The sequence below is a fragment of the Gobio gobio genome, assembly GCF_949357685.1.
Source record: "Gobio gobio genome assembly, chromosome: 9".
In the NCBI taxonomy this organism is placed as follows: Eukaryota; Metazoa; Chordata; class Actinopteri; order Cypriniformes; family Gobionidae; genus Gobio; species Gobio gobio.
This window is the reverse complement of record NC_137115.1, coordinates 54,014,997-54,034,969: the sequence shown is the minus strand read 5'-3', so window position 1 is coordinate 54,034,969 and position 19,973 is coordinate 54,014,997. Positions and strand designations below refer to the sequence as shown.

The 19,973-nt window shown below is 39.3% G+C and overlaps 2 protein-coding genes across 4 annotated transcripts in view; both read left to right on the top strand.

Annotated features, from left to right (window-relative positions):
* Positions 1 to 19,973, top strand: part of ss18l2 (ss18, like 2) — a 692,656-nt gene that overhangs the window by 264,730 nt on the left and 407,953 nt on the right. The window lies entirely within an intron of this gene.
* nedd4a (NEDD4 E3 ubiquitin protein ligase a) overlaps positions 1 to 19,973 on the top strand; it is a 77,381-nt gene that overhangs the window by 13,708 nt on the left and 43,700 nt on the right. The window contains exon 5 of one of the 3 annotated variants that reach the window (XM_079825798.1): positions 2,557 to 2,610. In XM_079825798.1, the coding sequence (XP_079681924.1) occupies positions 2,557 to 2,610 (54 nt within the window). Of the gene's footprint in view, positions 1 to 2,556; positions 2,611 to 3,629; positions 6,986 to 9,782; positions 10,248 to 19,973 lie in introns of those variants that run through there. The other 2 variants (XM_079825797.1, XM_079825799.1) reach the window with 2 other exon arrangements.

The window sequence follows — 19,973 nt, the reverse complement described above, 5'->3', positions numbered from 1 at the left end:
CTCACACAGAGAACTCAGTTAACACACTGCCGTAAACATGTAGAAATGTGGAGTTTATTTATATTCATAACATATGATACAGTTGCAACATCACACGAGCAAGAGTGCTGTTTTCCTGAATAACATCACGACTGAAAATGACACTTTCATATGACAGTTCCATAAACAATTATTAACATTAAGTCACTATTGAGTGTTTTTGTTCAATTTCAGCAGCGAAAATAGTTCCAAACAAAGATCACAGCAGAACCATAACGCATCTCACAGCAACGGCGTGTTACTGAATGATTCAGCGTTTGAATGAATCAGTTGAATCAAAGATTCAAAGACCTATTCGTAAACGACTGCCTCATTCTTGAATGAATCATCCGTTTGAACGAATTGACTCAATGACTCGCTCATTCAGACGGTCACCTGCCGCCACCTACTGGCGTTTTAGTTTCATGTTTAAACATTCTTTCCAACATTTCTTAATTGTATATTCAAACATATTTAAAATATTCTCATAACATTATTCAATGCAGTTGTAATGTTTCAGTGTAAATTATTTGATTGGTAACAGCCCTATTGTGTCTTCTTCTAATTTAATTTATTGATCAAATTTAAGAATGTAAAAGGAAAGCTGAAGCATAGCCTATATTTAATAAGATTAGGGGAAAAAGCCCTTTATAAAAGGTAAAAATATCACAAATATGCAGATTTAAATATGTCAGAGCTGATTGAACACTGGGGAGAATATTGCTTCAGAATAAATTATATTTACAACACACACAAAAAACAAAATCCGTACAAGCTAATTTTTTACTCTGACAAGTGAGTGACAGATGTACTTGTCTGAAGGATAAGCGTGTGAACCGGCTTAATGTCGAGCCCTGCTTTGTTATAAAAATAGTAGGTGGTACCGTCGTAAGGTCTTGCTCTCTCTGCATTGGTTGTGTGTTTTTGAATAGAGTTTAAGGTTTTTACTCTGTTTTTAAGGTATTAAATGAGCTGGCACCTTCTTATTTATCTGAACTTGTGACTGTTACGAGAACTGTGCTAGATGTTTATGGTCAACTAATCAGAATCTTTTGCCCCAAATCGTGGAATGGCTTACCGTTAACTATCGCCACAGAATGACCAGTCTGTTGTGATTGGTCGACTCTGCTCTGATTGGTCAGATGTCCCAGTCTGTTGCGATTGGTCAACTCTGCTCTGATTGGTCAGCGCATGTCCGAATCGATGACATCGGAAGAACTAGTTATTCAACCCGAACCTGAGATGTTTCAACTGTAATTCCTCACCATCAGCATTAGTGTGTGTGTGTGTGTGTGTGTGTGTGTGTGTGTGTGTGTGTGTGTGTGTGTGTGTGTGTGTGTGTGTGTGTGTGTGTGTGTGTGTGTGTGTGTGTGTGTGTGTGTGTGTGTGTGTGTGTGTGTGTGTGTGTGTGTGTGTGTGTGTGTGTGTGTGTGTGTGTGTGTGTGTGTGTGTGTGTGTGTGTGTGTGTGTGTGTGTGTGTGTGTGTGTGTGTGTGTGTGTGTGTGTGTGTGTGTGTGTGTGTGTGTGTGTGTGTGTGTGTGTGTGTGTGTGTGTGTGTGTGTGTGTGTGTGTGTGTGTGTGTGTGTGTGTGTGTGTGTGTGTGTGTGTGTGTGTGTGTGTGTGTGTGTGTGTGTGTGTGTGTGTGTGTGTGTGTGTGTGTGTGTGTGTGTGTGTGTGTGTGTGTGTGTGTGTGTGTGTGTGTGTGTGTGTGTGTGTGTGTGTGTGTGTGTGTGTGTGTGTGTGTGTGTGTGTGAGCGACCTTTATTAACTCCCGGAGCCGTATGAATGGCTCAGAGTTGACGCTTACTTTTGAGAGACAATAACTTTATAAACGCTGCCCTTTCAGATTTAAAACTTTGCAGGATCTTTTCAATCATTTATAACTTTTACACACAACATGAAAGGTCATTTTCAAAAATATAATAGGGGCACTTTAAAACCTACCTTTTAGAGAAGGCCTATAATACGAGCTAGTTTCTCTGTATGTATAATTGTCTTTATGTTTTTTTAAAATTATTTTTGTTATGACCAGCGTTTTTTGTATTGTTTTTTAAATTTTTGTACAGCACAACGGTCAGCGGCTGCAATAAGTGCACTAATCCCTAATTTTCTCAATGTGGATTCAGACTTTTGGACCGTTCTACTTCTGTACATTTGTGTGAAATATCCTGCGCATGTCTCTGCGTGCAAAAATGATCAGCTGTACCTGATATTTAGTGCATGAAGTCATGACTATAATGATCCAGACAGTGGCATTAAAGATTCTGACCTATTTGTGATACTGACCACTGGCCCAAATACCAAAGGGACTTAATGAAATGCTAAATGATACACTGTCTGGGCCGCCACTGAGCTTACAAACACATCGTTATGAGTCACAGGCCATTTACAGGCCTAAAGTCAAGGGATATTAATGGAGGAAAAACAGACCCTCTCTCTTGTAATGAGACATATGCAGAAATAAATTCTGTATATGAGTCCATAAATTAACAGTAATCTGTGTATTGATGTTGTTGTGTCTTCTTTTATCTCCCACAGGTGCATCCCAGGAAACACCGTCTGCTGCTGGAGGTGTTTGATGAAAATCGTTTGGTATGTGCATTGATTCACTGTGATGTCAATCAAAAATGTGTTCGAGAACTTTGTACACTAAATTTAAAGGGATAGTTCACCCAAAAATGAAAATTAGCCCATGATTTACTCACCCTCAAGTCATCCGAGGTGTATATGACATTCTTCTTTCAGACGAACACAATCAGAGTTATAATAAAAATGTCCTGGCTCTTCTAAACTTTATAATAGCAGGAAAGGGTGCATCTATCCATCATAAAAGTGCATCTATCCATCATAAAAGTGCATTTATCCATCATAAAAGTGCATCTATCCTTCATAAAAGTGCATCTATCCTTCATAAAAGTGCATCTATCCTTCATAAAAGTGCATCTATCCTTCATAAAAGTGCATCTATCCATCATAAAAGTGCATCCATGCATCATAAAAGTGCATCTATCCATCATAAAAGTGCATCTATCCTTCATAAAAGTGCATCCATCCATCATAAAAGTGCATCTATCCATCATAAAAGTGCATCTATCCTTCATAAAAGTGCATCTATCCATCATAAAAGTGCATCTATCCATCATAAAAGTGCATTTATCCATCATAAAAGTGCATTTATCCATCATAAAAGTGCATCTATCCATCATAAAAGTGCATCCATGCATCATAAAAGTTCATTTATCCATCATAAAAGTGCATCTATCCATCATAAAAGTGCATCCATCCATCATATAACTGCTCCACACGGCTCTGGGGGGTTAATAAAGGCCTTCTTAAGTGATCGATGAGTTTGTGTAAGAAAAATATCCATATTTAACACATTATAAAGTAAAATATCTAGCTTTAGCCAGACTTCTGAATTCAGCTGAGTCGAAATGTGGATATTTTTCTTATACAAACCTATCGATTCGCTTCAGAAGGCCTTTATTAACCCCCTGAGCCGTATGGAGCATTTTTATAATGGATGGGTGCACTTTTTTGGGCTAAATTTTGGGCTGCCATTATAAAGCTTGGATTAGCCCGGACATTTTTTAATATAACTCTGAATATATTTGTCTGAACGAAGAATTTAATATACGGTGTTGCCAAATCTTTTGGGTGAACTATCCCTTTAAGTCTTTTATGCTCACCAAGGCTGCGTTTATTTGATCAAAAGTACAGCGAAAACTGTGAAATATTATTACAATTTAAAATAACGGTTTTCTATGTGAATATATAGTAAAGTGTAATTTATTCCTGTGATCAAAGCTGTATTTTCAGTATCATTATAAATAGCACATATAGCACAAATATAGCACATATAAAATAATGTGCTGATATGCTGCTCAAGAAACATCTATGATTAGTATCCAGGCTGTAAACAGTTAATAGCAATATTTCAGATATTATAAATGTCTTTACATTTGTCACTTTTGTTCAATTTAATGCATCCTTTACGGTTCCAGACTTTGAAACATTAGCGCAGAGTGAATTTGAGGTTTAAATTGACAGATTTTTACCATGTGAAGTTTCCATTAATACATTCTACGTCTATGTTTTGCCTTTGAAGTAGCAAGTAAATATTTTAAAGGTGCTGTGCATAATTTCTGCCTCATTAGTGGCACCAAATTGCATTGCAGAGTTGCCTAATATGTTATTAGTTTGAGGCAGGACTATTTGTTTGGCTGTACAATGGCAGACGTGTTAGCTTGGTAATGAGACCATTCACAGACACAGTTTAGCAGTCTCAAATGTATTCGGCGTGTTAGTGTTGAGTGTTCAGGTCTGTAAAATCAGCGGCTACCTGAATGTCAGTGTGTAATGAATGAACAAGGATGGCTTTTTGCAAGTAGCCGCCATAAAGCTCAGGCCAGGGAACTAAAATGTACCTCTGGGTGTTGTAAATGTGAAAAGTAACTGCTTTAAAAGGCATTAAAGTGAATGAGGCGTGACTGGGTCTCTCCGTCACATGCCTTCCTGAATAACGAGGAGGGTTAAACAAACTCTAGCATAAAGCACCCAGTGTTGAAGTAAGAACAGCAACTCCTGATAAGACTATAAACTGCGGTCGTCTTCCTGTATGTGACAGATTGGTTAACCCGGTTACTGGGTGTAAGAAAACCCGGTATGACATTGCTGGAATGTGTTCGTTGGCATGAACCAAGCATGCACGCTATTTCCATCTCCTGAGGAATGTGGTAGCTTACAGAAAGAATGACAAATCATGTCAGAGTTTTGACAGTAGATGCATGCAATTGCCTCTACTCTTTGTGTTATAATTTCCATTTGTGCATTTGTGCAATGTGCATTTGATTTCACATACTAGTCCTGTGCCTCCAATTACCCCTCGTGCAATTGCCCCTGATGGATGAGATGGCTTTTCTCTGACAGAAGCATGCTCTTAAATGGCTGCAACAGTGGGTGTCAGATGACACACGATGATGCCCATATGAGAGCTGGCACAACAAGCTCAGTGCTTGATTTTGCAGGCGCATTTCCTTCGGCTTGTTTTGAACCGGTAGATGAAGCTATCATGCGTGGTTAGAAGTGCAGAAATATGCTCAGTTTACGAGCTTGGTCGGATAAGTCAGGTCAAGTCAACTTTATTTATATAGCGCTTTTAACAGTGCAGATTGTTTCAAAGCAGCTTCACAGTGTTTATAAAGCAGCATAATTTTATTCATTCTGGAGAAAACGGTTACAGTGTGGGCTTTAGATCAGTCATTTAGTTTATATGGTTAATTTAATTCGATTTATTTGTATATTTAGTTGAAAAATTAACACCTGGCGTGTCTCCGACGTACTGTGATGCCGCTCAGAAAGCTTAAAAAAAATGACGGTTCCTCTTTATTTGCTGTAACTCTATCCCGGTGGGGTAAAAATATTAGCAGGGGTGCAGCTTTACAAGAAACTCTAGACACTGGGCTGCAACTTCTGTAAAAAGGAGGTGGCAGGGACGAGTTGTTCCACCTCCATCCTGGCATGCGTGCAGATTGTTGTTTTTTTGCACTGGGGTGACCAGGGAGGGAGGGCACATGTGAAACTACATACAGGGGTTGTAGCTCTCCCAGTTTTCTCCTTCACAGAACTAGATGGTGCAAGCGTGGAGCTGTCCTTCATTATGCATTTGACCTGTCACGTTAGCTTCAGAGGAGCTGCGAGAGGAATGCCGCCTGTCACTGCTGCTATTTTAGCAGTGTGGAACCGCTAATGGTTGCAATCACAGCACGGGACCAGGAGCAGTTGCTTTCCGCTGCTCGTTTTTTATTCGATGGCGCGACACCTGCGACTGCATTTTGCTTCGCGGAGAAGCAACACCGACCCGCTGTCGGAAACCTGCGAGGGCCTGGCGCAGAGTTCCCTCCACATGAAGGTGACTCCAGGACAGCTGGCTTTGCCACCCTTGTCGCCGGAGTACGGTAATTTACACGCCACACTATTTGTCCCTAAGGTGAGCCGGAAAAGCACCCTGCAGATCTCCTTGCAGCCCAGCAAACAGAGCGGAGATGCGGACGGCGGGATTGCCGGGGAGGACGGAGAGCTTGTGATCTGCGATGGAGGTTCGTGTTGCAGCAGCACCACGAGCGATGCCGGATACTGCAGCAGCAATAGCATATTCGAAGCGGACATCGCAGATCGCAAGCCGATTTCGCGGAGGAAGGCGAGGGCGCCTTTGCGGCGTTGCTCGTCTTTGGTGATTTTCCCTCGGAGCCCGTGCACCACGCCGCCCGCCTCCCCTGTTAGTCCGGTTGCGTCTCCCATGATTCCTCCACTCCCTCCATCCGCACGAAGTTCCTTTCAGACCTCTCATCAGATGCAGCTGTCCAGCGTTGATGCGTCCCACGATGACAAGGGATCCGTCGCAACAGCCGTTAACGGTTTGCGGCTGTCCAAAAACAGCACGTCAGCTGAGCACCGGGACGCCAAACCCATGGTGCATTTCAGCGTGCCACCGGAACAACCGGCAGGACCAGAGCGCCACTCCAGCGTTTTATTGCACTTCGCGAACCAGAGACCGCTTCCCTCTGGGAAAGGAAGTCCGGCCAAAACAAAGCTTAACATTGACTGCGCCAAACCTCTCGAGGGCCCACAAACGGAAAACGTCCCGAAGCTTTTCCGTAGCACCTCAGCCTGTATGCTGCCAAGCGGGAGAACAACAGAACGACGACATGACACTTTTCCGACGAGTGGTAATAAAAGAAAAGGGTTCCTTCACAGGAGTATTTCTTTGGAGCTTCCCTGTGCGAACGCGGAGATATCCTGTCACGTTTCAAATGCTATGGCGGACATGCACTCCACAAACGGCCCTCCGCACGTACACATCCATGTATCGCATGGCACAGGTGCAAGAAAACCAAACACCCTACATGACAACAGCGGAAACGACAAAACGGATCATGTTTCGACCTGCACAGAGAGAAATGCTACCGTAAGCCTTTCCGTCTATTAGAAAAGTGAGAGTGTTTTGTCTTGGGTGTAATTTTACTCTCCTTAAACATGTACAGTTAAAGAGTGTTAAAGAGTAAAATTGCATTCAGATTAAGTCTGGAGACGTTGGAGAGTCGGTTGTTTTCAGTGATTTTTCGGACCCATTTTATATTAAGTGGCCTTAACTACTATGTACTATCATTTTAATTAATCATTTGATACATTGCATACATGTTTTTACAGTGTACTTACATTTTGAAAAATACCTGCATGTAATTATACTGTTGACCCTTCCCTTACACCTAACCCTACCCTTAAACTGACCCATACCACCACACCTGTCCCTAACCCTACCCTTAAACTAACCCATACCACCACACCTGTCCCTAACCCTACCCTTAAACTGACCCATACCACCACACCTGTCCCTAACCCTACCCTTAAACTAACCCATACCACCACACCTGTCCCTAACCCTACCCTTAAACTGACCCATACCACCACACCTGTCCCTAACTTTACCCTTAAACTGACCCACACCACCACACCTGTCCCTAACTTTACCCTTAAACTGACCCATACCACCACACCTGTCCCTAACCCTACCCTTAAACTGACCCATACCACCACACCTGTCCCTAACTTTACCCTTAAACTGACCCATACCACCACACCTGTCCCTAACTTTACCCTTAAACTAACCCATACCACCACACCTGTCCCTAACCCTACCCTTAAACTGACCCATACCACCACACCTGTCCCTAACTTTACCCTTAAACTGACCCATACCACCACACCTGTCCCTAACTTTACCCTTAAACTGACCCACACCACCACACCTGTCCCTAACTTTACCCTTAAACTGACCCATACCACCACACCTGTCCCTAACTTTACCCTTAAACTAACCCATACCACCACACCTGTCCCTAACTTTACCCTTAAACTGACCCATACCACCACACCTGTCCCTAACTTTACCCTTAAACTGACCCATATCACCACACCTGTCCCTAACTTTACCCTTAAACTGACCCATATCACCACACCTGTCCCTAACTTTACCCTTAAACTAACCCATACCACCACACCTGTCCCTAACTTTCCCCTTAAACTGACCCATATCACCACACCTGTCCCTAACTTTCCCCTTAAACTGACCCATATCACCACACCTGTCCCTAACTTTACCCTTAAACTGACCCATATCACCACACCTGTCCCTAACTTTACCCTTAAACTGACCCACACCACCACACCTGTCCCTAACTTTACCCTTAAACTGACCCATACCACCACACCTGTCCCTAACCCTACCCTTAAACTGACCCATACCACCACACCTGTCCCTAACTTTACCCTTAAACTGACCCATACCACCACACCTGTCCCTAACTTTACCCTTAAACTGACCCATACCACCACACCTGTCCCTAACTTTACCCTTAAACTAACCCATACCACCACACCTGTCCCTAACCCTACCCTTAAACTGACCCATACCACCACACCTGTCCCTAACTTTACCCTTAAACTGACCCATACCACCACACCTGTCCCTAACTTTACCCTTAAACTGACCCACACCACCACACCTGTCCCTAACTTTACCCTTAAACTGACCCATACCACCACACCTGTCCCTAACTTTACCCTTAAACTAACCCATACCACCACACCTGTCCCTAACTTTACCCTTAAACTGACCCATACCACCACACCTGTCCCTAACTTTACCCTTAAACTGACCCATACCACCACACCTGTCCCTAACTTTACCCTTAAACTGACCCATATCACCACACCTGTCCCTAACTTTACCCTTAAACTGACCCATATCACCACACCTGTCCCTAACTTTACCCTTAAACTAACCCATACCACCACACCTGTCCCTAACTTTCCCCTTAAACTGACCCATATCACCACACCTGTCCCTAACTTTCCCCTTAAACTGACCCATATCACCACACCTGTCCCTAACTTTACCCTTAAACTGACCCATATCACCACACCTGTCCCTAACCCTACCCTTAAACTGACCCATACCACCACACCTGTCCCTAACTTTACCCTTAAACTGACCCATACCACCACACCTGTCCCTAACTTTACCCTTAAACCTACCCATATCACCACACCTGTCCCTAACCCTACCCTTAAACTGACCCATACCACCACACCTGTCCCTAACTTTACCCTTAAACTGACCCACACCACCACACCTGTCCCTAACTTTACCCTTAAACTGACCCACATCACCACACCTGTCCCTAACCCTACCCTTAAACTAACCCATACCACCACACCTGTCCCTAACTTTACCCTTAAACTAACCCATACCACCACACCTGTCCCTAACTTTACCCTTAAACTGACCCATACCACCACACCTGTCCCTAACTTTACCCTTAAACTAACCCATACCACCACACCTGTCCCTAACTTTACCCTTAAACTGACCCACACCACCACACCTGTCCCTAACTTTACCCTTAAACTGACCCACACCACCACACCTGTCCCTAACTTTACCCTTAAACTGACCCATATCACCACACCTGTCCCTAACCCTACCCTTAAACTGACCCACACCACCACACCTGTCCCTAACTTTACCCTTAAACTGACCCATATCACCACACCTGTCCCTAACTTTACCCTTAAACTAACCCATACCACCACACCTGTCCCTAACTTTACCCTTAAACTGACCCATATCACCACACCTGTCCCTAACTTTACCCTTAAACTGACCCATATCACCACACCTGTCCCTAACCCTACCCTTAAACTAACCCATACCACCACACCTGTCCCTAACTTTACCCTTAAACTGACCCATACCACCACACCTGTCCCTAACTTTACCCTTAAACTGACCCATATCACCACACCTGTCCCTAACTTTACCCTTAAACTAACCCATACCACCACACCTGTCCCTAACTTTACCCTTAAACTAACCCATACCACCACACCTGTCCCTAACTTTACCCTTAAACTGACCCATACCACCACACCTGTCCCTAACTTTACCCTTAAACTGACCCATACCACCACACCTGTCCCTAACCCTACCCTTAAACTAACCCATACCACCACACCTGTCCCTAACTTTACCCTTAAACTGACCCATACCACCACACCTGTCCCTAACCCTACCCTTAAACTGACCCATACCACCACACCTGTCCCTAACTTTACCCATATTCCACCTCATTATCAGCAAAGGTGTTTTGCAATACAGTTTGAACACAGTAAGTACTTTTACTTTTTAATGTAAGTACATAGTAGTTAAGGCCATCTAATATAAAGTGGGGCTGATTTTTCTCTAGTTGCATTATCATTGAATATACTTTGAGCGTTTATGATTGAGCAAACATGCACCGTAACTTTTCAGAAAGTTTAACCTTTCCTTTTTCATTCGAAAGATATACATAATAGACAGTAATAAATGTCAACATGTGATTTTGTCCATTTGTATTATATACATATTTATATTTGTTTAACAGTATAAATGCATGCAAACCTCTCTCTGTCGTTATCTGCAAACGTGCAGGAGCTCATTTCAGCCCGTTTGCATTTGTGACCCTGAAGCACAACACCAGTCGTGCGTCTCACGGGAATATTTGTGGCATTAGCCAACAATACATTGTATGGGTCAAAATTATACATTTTTCGTTTATGCCAAAAATCATTAGGATATTAAGATCATGTTCCATGAAGATATTTAGTACATTTATTATTAGTAGTAATATGCATTGCTAATGACTTAATTTAGACAACTTTAAAGGTGATTTTCTCAATATTCAGATTTTTTTGCACCCTCAGATTCCAGATTTTCAAATATTATCCTATCATAACAAGCCATACATCAATGGAAAGCTTATTTATTCAACACTAAATTGACCCTTAAGACTGGTTTTGTGCTCCAGGGTCACGTTTGGTGTTGATTATTAATTTGCACATATATTTGCAATATACTAATCTATTTAGGCTTATAAATAAGCTCTTAAAGGATTAGTTCACTTTTAAATCAACTTTTGCTGATAATTTACTCACCCCCATGTCATCCAAGATGTCTTTCTTTCTGCAGTCGAAAATAAATGAAGGTTTTGGATGAAAACATTCCAGGATTTTTCTCCATATAATGGACTTCAATGGGCTCCAAACGGTTCAAGGTCCAAATGACAGTTTCAGTGCAGCTTCAAAGGGCTTTAAACGACACCAGATGATGAATAAGGGTCTTATCTAGACAAACCATCAGTTTCTGCGAGAAACCCAGTAGTATTTATGCTATTATTTTACCTCTTATCAGACGAACGTGATCATCTCTGAGCTCCGCCATAACTTCCGCTAAGTGAGGTCAAAATACGAGCGTGGTCATTGATGTTAGGGCTGCACCGTTATTCTAGTTAAAATTGCGATTGTTTTTATTTTATAAATGAAAAGTGTGTATATATAACATTTTGTTTTTATATATTAATATTACTAATAATAATTATGATTATTATTATTGCTAAATAAAAATAAGAAATATTACTATTACAATAACATTCAATATTAAAAAATTAAAATAGAGCATTTAATAATAAATATAACATTATAAAAATTATATTTCTATTTCACAGAAAACTAAAACATTACGGGTTACCCGTTAATATGCAGACAGCCTATGACTAAAAATCATTAGAAAGGTCCTCTCTGGTATTTTCATAATAATAAAGTATGCAGTTCTGATTGACATTCTGTGATAAGAAGCCACATCAGCTCGACTGACTATATAAAGTGAGTTAAAACAAAGCTTTGTATTTCGTTGGACAACACGTTTATGAACGCTTCTCATTACTAGTCTGTGAAGATGTTTGACACATGTTGCTTTTTCAAACGCACGTTATAATAAACGACTCAAACTCGCAGTCTTTCAGACGGAGCAGCGTTTACTGTTAGCCGCTCTTCACTGACACACTGGGCATTTATTCATTTCATTAAAATCATAATCGCACACAAGCAAAATCGCGATTGCGGTTCGATTTCGACTAATCGTGCAGCCCTATTAGATGTATACGTAGATGCCTCATTAGTGCCTGCACGGATCAGTAGAACGAGGCATCTACAATCGATATATCTATGACCACGCTCGTATTTTGACCTCACTTAGCGGAAGTTATGGCGGAGCTCAGAGATGATCGCGTTTGTCTGTTAAGAGGTAAAATAATAGCATAAATACTGCTGGGTTTCTCGCAGAAACTGATGGTTAGGCTAGATTAGACCCTTATTCATCATCTGGTGTCGTTTAAAGCCCTTTGAAGCTGCACTGAAACATTTTGAACTGTTTGGAGCCCATTGAAGTCCATTATATGGAGAAAAATCCTGGATTGTTTTCATCAAAAATCTTCATTTCTTTTCGACTGCAGAAAGAAAGACATGGACATCTTGGATGACATTTTGGATGGCAAAAGTTTATTTAAAAGTGAACTAATCCTTTAAGCGGCTAAATCAGTTGCATGCTTGCACAGCGCAATTCAGTTTTTATGAATTTGTTAACACTCACTGTGTGTATTTACCTCTGGGATAATTTTAGACAGTGGTCCCCAAGCCTCCCCCCAGCCTTACATCTATAAATACAGCCTTGGAAAAATATTCTGCTCGACTCCAGTTAGTCTGGTCGAGCACCATGCTGGATTCAACATGATATGCAATGGCTGTCTGTCAGCTGTTGGGTCAAAGGTCAGCTGATTGGGGGGTGAGTGTCAGGGAGTTGGAGCCGGAACGATGTGATTCCTCTACACTTAAGGATAATATGTTCTCTGCCCAGCGTGTGTCCGCTTAGCTGTGGTATGTTTTCAGAGCATCAGGTGTCTCGCTCGCTCGCAGCACTTATTTCATTTACACTCGCTCTCTTTGTGTGTTAGAAAACAGGTCGCGCAAGCAATTACCAGCGCTCGTAGCTTTACTGTACAGGCACTCTTATGTAATCGAATCTATATTCAAGGCTGTAATTTCAGCGTGATGTTTGTTTGTGCACCTCTCGGGCCTGTTCAAACACATGCACATATTGTTCTGCTCGAAAGTACTTCAGGTAAATGCCAGCAACAACAAGACCATACAATAGCAATCAGATCCTAAAGGAAGTTAGTGTGGAACTTGCATAACTAAATCATGCTATACTTACTCTTCAGAAGCTGAGCTGGTGCTCGGCCAGGGGATTTGGGAGCGTCTTAAAGTCATTCGGTTTAGTGGGTTTGTCATTACGAGTATACGAGATGCTTTTGATTCAACAGTCTGGCGGTATATGGATGTAACCAATGCAATGCATAGCAATCACATTTTTGACTTTTTTCTTTTTTACTGACTATTGGCAATTTTTCAGCAATAAAAATATGTAAACAAAACATGAACAATTCATATAAATAAAATTTCCTCGACTTTTCCAGGTGTGGAAATTCACCAGAAGTGGCAAAATAAAAAGATAAATATGAGTAAAGTACTTAATCTAAAATAAATTAACAGAAAATCTATTATTATTGTTGTTGTTTTTGTTATTATTATTAATAATAATACTATTTTTTATACTGACTATTTTATTAGAAGTGGTCATTTATTTATTTATATATATATATATATATATATATATATATATTAAAAAAATATAAGTAAAGAAATTCAATTGAATAAGTTAAATAATTTACTTTTGTAATTCTAGAATATATTATTTTAATATATACTGACTAATTTTAATTACTAATATAGCAATAAAATATGAACAATTCATATAAATTAAAATTATTTAAAAAAAATTATTGCTGAGAAATATAAAAGTGAAAAAACGTGATTGCTATGAATTGCATTTGTAATATGCAAATACCTCCTGACTGTAAATATTTTTAATAGTTGTAACTTTTTAATATTTTATTAATTTCCTTGACTTGTCCAGATCAAGAAATTCACCAGAAGTGGCGATATAAAACAATAAATGTATAAATTATAAGTAAAATACTTAAATTAAAATCATAACTTCTGTAATTACAGGATATCTATTATTGTTGTTATTAGTATTATAATTATTAATTTATTTTACTGACTAATGTTAATTTCTCAGCAATTTCTGCCTGAAAAATTCATGCAAATTAAAAAAATATTTAAAAAATGTATAAGATTTTATTAATTTCCTCGACTTTTCCAGGAAGTCTCAATATGAAAAACTAGAAGTGGTCATATAAAATAATTATAAGTAAAGAAATTAAATTGAATAAGTTAAATAACTTTTTTAATTCCAGAATATATTATTATTATATTTTTAATAATATAGCAATTAATAAAACATGAACATTTCATATAAATTAAAAGTATTTAAATATTTTTATTGCTGAGAAATATAAAAGTGAAAAAATGTGATTGCTATGAATTGCATTTGTAATATGCAAATACCTCCTGATTGTAAATATTTTAATAATTGTAATTTACATGACTTTTTAATATTTAATTGATTTTCTTGACTTGTCCAGGTCAAGAAATTCACCAGAAGTGGCGATATAAAACAATAAATGCAGGGCTCGACATTAACGCTTGTCCGCTTTTTTTTTTGAAGGGGCAAAATTGAAAAATTGTACTTGCCCGATGGACAAGTATCCTGGTTAAAACGTCAAAACAAAAATTAACTAGGGAATCACCAAAGTGCAATAATGATTCTGCATTCAGTTAGTGTAAGTGGAGATCGATAGTGGATAATAATAATATAAAACGAAGAACTGACGTTAACAAGGTTGTGCTGTTGAGGCTCGTGCCGCCTCTCGAGGAGAAAATTGAAAACAAATGAGCGCCGCTCACACACAGAAACTCAGTTAACATACACAGTTAAAATTGTACACTAACAAGAGTGTTGTTTTCCTGAATACCATCACGACTGAAATGACACTGATTTCATACGCCAGTTCCGTAAACAATTTAACATTAAGTCACTTACATTTTAGATGCAATATGGACTGTTTTTGTTCTATTTCAGCAGCGAAAATAGTTCCAAACAAAGATCACAGCAGAACCGCAACGCATCTCACAGCAACAGTGTGTGTTAGTGAATGATTCAGCGTTTGAATGAATTGGTTGAATCAAAGATTCAATGGCCTATTCGTAAACGACTGCAAAATTCTTGAATGATTCAGCCGTTTCACTGAATCGACTCAATGACTCGCTCATTCAGACGGTCACCTGCCGCCACCTACTGGTGGTTTAGTTTAATCTTTCCAACATTTCTTATTTGTATATTCAAAAATATTTAAAATAATCTCATAACATTATTTAATGCAGTTGTAATTTTTCAGTGTAAATGATTTAATTTGATTGGTAACAGCCTATAGTGTCTTATTCTAATTTAATTTATTGATCAAATTTAAGAATATAAAAGGAAAGCCGAAGCATAGCCTATATTTAATAAGATTGTGGAAAAACGCCCTTTATAAAAAGGTACAAATATGACAAATATGCATATTTAAATATTTCAAAGCTGATTAAACACTGATGAGAATATTGCTTCAGTATAGATTATATTTACAAAAAAAATCCAGACAAGCAAATGTTTTACTCGGACAAGTGATTGACAGATTTACTTGTCCAAAGGACAAGCGTGTGAACAGGCGTAATGTCGAGCCCTGAAATGTATTAATTATAAGTAAAATACTTAAATTAATAAATTAAAATAAATTAACTTCTGTAATTACAGGATATTTATTATTGTTGTTATTAGTATTATAATTATTAATTCCTTTTACTGACTAATGTTAATTTCTCAGCAATTTCTGCCTGATAAAATGTTTCAATATTTTTTTATGTACATGAATTTAAGATTTTATTAATTTCCTTGACTTTTCCAGGAAGTCTTAATATGAAAAAGTACAAGTTTAAAAAATAAAATAAAATAAAAAATAATAAGTAAAGAAATGAATAAGTTAAATAATTATTTTTTTGTAATTCCAGAATATATATGTATTCATTTTTTATACTGACTAATATTAATTACTAATATAGCAATTTCTACCATTATAAAACATTTAAATATTTTTAAGTCACGTGACTTTTTAAGATCTTATTAATTTCCTTGACTTTTCCAGTTCTAGAATTTCCTCACACATCCTGGTTTTTCAATAACCAAACCTCTTCTTAGGAAAACAGGAACAAAATAAAGAATGTCATATTTAATCTTAATTTTTAGCTGTTTCAGCTTATTTTAAAGCCTATTTATCTTACTCTATACCCTTTTAAGTCATTTTGCGGCCTCCTGGTTGAGAACCGCTGGTGAACCCGGGCAAGGAAGTGGTTGTGCAACATGTTTTGCAGGATGTGGTTTTCAGCAAACTAGACTGAATGTGTGTTGGTGTTCTGAAAACGGTTCTTGATGTGGGCATTATCCTGCCTGCGGGTCTTTTCTGCTGTAGAAATGTGTAGATTAGGGCCCGATTGGTGACTGGCTCCTGTCCGGATCCTCAGTTTCCCGCTCAAGGACACAGTCACGCCTCAAAACATGACCTCTGACATGGGTCAATGCAATCAGCCAAACCTCTAAAGAGCTGTCAGATGGCTGTGTGAATGTGATTTTCCACAGCGCTTTGTGTGGATGATTAGCACTTATCAGTCAACAGGGCAGCACTTGTGATCTCTTCAGATCTGTCTGTGCTTGAAAACCTAATGGGTTTATGATAATAATTAGATATCTCTCTGTATCAGCTGCTGGGATGAGACACACTGAGACGTCGTACTTGCTCTTATTGTGCACGACTTGTCACCTTTCATCAAAATGCAATTAGGCTGCCTTTCTAAAATGTATATGAATTGTAGTACAGTAATTGAATTATGGTTATCATTACTGTATTGAAGGTCAAATTGATTGCGTCCCACCATACACTCTAAAAAATGCTGGGTTAAAAACAGCCCAAGTTGGGTTATGGACTAACCCAGCAATTGGGTTGTTTTAACCCAACCGCTGGGTTAAAACAACCCAATTGCTGGGTTAGTCCATTTTCAACCCAACTTGTTTGTTTTTTTAACCCAGCATTTTTTAGAGTGTACATTTTTGTCACATTGAATATCCAGCTTCTAATCTAAATTGATATATTTGGATGATTATGCTGATGTTTGTTAATTCTTACATGCTCATGAACTTTTAATGCCATCCCATTCTTAATCCGTAGGGTTTAATATGGAGTCGCCCACCCTTTGCATCTCTAACAGCTTCAGCTCTAACTGGGACGGCTTTCCTCAAGGTTTAGGAGTGTGTTTATGGGGAATCTTCTAGAAGTGCATTTGTGAGATGTTGGACGAGAAGGCCTGGCTCTCAGTCTCCACTCTAAGGTGTTGAGGTCAGGACTCGAGTTCCTCCACACCAAACTCGCTCATCCATGTCTTTATGGAGACGCTTTGTGCACTGGTCAGTCATGCTGGGACAGGAAGGGGCCGTCCCCAAACTGATCACACAAAGTTGGGAGCATGAAATTGTCCAAAATGTCTTGGTGAAGCGTTAAGAGTTCCTTTCACTGGAACTAAGGGGCCAACCCCTGAAAAACAACCCCACCCCATAATCCCCCCTCCACCAAACTTTACACTTGGCACAATGCGGTCAGGCAAGTCCCGTTCTCCTGGCAACCGCCAAACCCAGACTCCTCCATGGGATTGTCAGACAGAGAAGCGTGATTGGTCACTCCAGAGAACACGTCTCCACTGCTCTAGAGTCCAGTGGCGGCGCGCTTTACCCCACTGCATCCCACGCTTTGCATTGCACTTGGTGATGTAAGGCTTGGATGAGCCGCTCGTCCATGGAAACCCATTCCATGAAGCTCTACACACTGATCTTGAGCTCATCTGAAGGCCACAGGAGTTTGGAGGTCTGGAGCTCTTGACTCTGAGGAAAGTTGGAGACTTCTGTGACCCTCAGCATGCGCTGACCCCACTCTGTGATTTCACTTCGTGGCTGAGTTGCTGTTGTTCCCAATCGCTTCCACTTTGTTATAACACCACTAACAGTTAAGCGTGGAATATTTAGTATAATATTTGGACTTATTGCACAGGTGTCCATCGATCACGGCCATGAAGTGATTGAACACCTGAACTACTTTTGGCAATAAAGTGTATTTGTTAAAGGGGTTGATTTGGTATTTGCCGCATGTGTGTTGCACTGTTTTCTTAGTTTCCAAAAAGCCACTGGATGGACAACAAAGTCTGTCCTTTTAAGTTTAAAACATCTTCTGAAAGATTAGAAATGAGCTTGAACTTTGTTCAGTAGCGTTTAGATGTGATTCAAACTCTAATGATGTGTGTGATCTCGAGGAAATGTTTGTCAGGTGTTTTGCAGTAGTAAACCAGCTTCTCTCCTAGCGGAAAATTGATGACTTTCAGACTCCTCCATTAAGTTTCTTCAAACGTTTGGCATCATTTACTGTTTTCCATCTCATTACCGGGACAGACGGCGCTGATCGCTTGCAGATAGTTTCACAACAGTTTTGCAATTGCCATGCGATCCTATTCCTACAACGATTCGGCTATGTCTATTAAACCTCATTCAATATAGGTATGAAAAGTAATTTTATTGTCTTACAATAATTCAAATGATCACAGAAGTACTGGATAAAAGTTAATAGTTTGGATATAAACACACTGATGTCTATGGTAGCGGTAGCAGAAATCACATTTTGAAAGCAATTTGACTCTTCAAATAATGAATTTATCGATTACATTGTTACACCAGTAGGTGGTGACAAGTTACTGTTATAAAAAAATGTATTTGTCATTGAATCGTTCACTCGAGAGATTTGTTCATAAAACACTGATTCATCCATTAATTAAACAAGGGAAATCTTTGTACGAGTCATTGAATCATTCACTTAAGTGATTTGTTCATAAAACGCTGATTCATCCAGTAATGAAACAAGTGAAGTCTTTATGAGTGAGTTTTTGAATCGTTCACTCAAGAGATTTGTTCATAAAACACTGATTCATCCAGTAATGAAACAAGTGCAATCTTATGAGTGAGTCATTGAATCGTTCACTCAAGAGATTTGTTCATAAAACGCTGATTCATCCAGTAATGAAACAAGTGCAATCTTATGAGTGAGTCATTGAATCGTTCACTCAAGAGATTTGTTCATAAAACGCTGATTCATCCAGTAATGAAACAAGTGAAGTCTTTATGAGTGAGTCATTGAATCATTCACTCAAGTGATTCGTTCATAAAACACTGATTCATCCATTAATGAAACAAGGGAAATCTTTGTGCGAGTCATTGAATCATTCACTTAAGTGATTTGTTCATAAAATGCTGATTCATCCAGTAATGAAACAAGTGAAGTCTTTATGAGTGAGTCATTGAATCGTTCATTGAAAAAGATTTAGAAAAAATTATTAATTTGAATTAATTTGATATTTTAAATACTGCCACAATTAACATTTTTGTCAGAACCTGAAAGTGTCTATTCAGAATCTTGAGTAAAATTGTGATCTTTATTTTAATTAAAAATAAATGATTCTCAATTTATCCATAATCGTGCAGCTCTACAGTACTATTCTATACTATTCTGCACTATATATATGTGTGTGTGTGTGTGTGTGTGTGTGTGTGTGTGTGTGTGTGTGTGTGTGTGTGTGTGTGTGTGTGTGTGTGTGTGTGTGTGTGTGTGTGTGTGTGTGTGTGTGTGTGTGTGTGTGTGTGTGTGTGTGTGTGTGTGTGTGTGTGTGTGTGTGTGTGTGTGTGTGTGTGTGTGTATATCTGTCATCTCATCTGAGGCCCGGCGCAGTGGCAGAACCGCTCTGTGGTTTGACCCGAATACAGAACAAACAGGAATATGTGAGGCTGGCCTTGGGAAGGAGGGAATATATGTGTTTTAGTCATTATCACAGGTTTTATAAGTGCTGTAAAAACCTAAACGACCTTTTGATAGCGAGTAAGTCATTTGCAAGGAAGTCGTATACTGTATGTGGATGGACATGTTTTAGTGTAA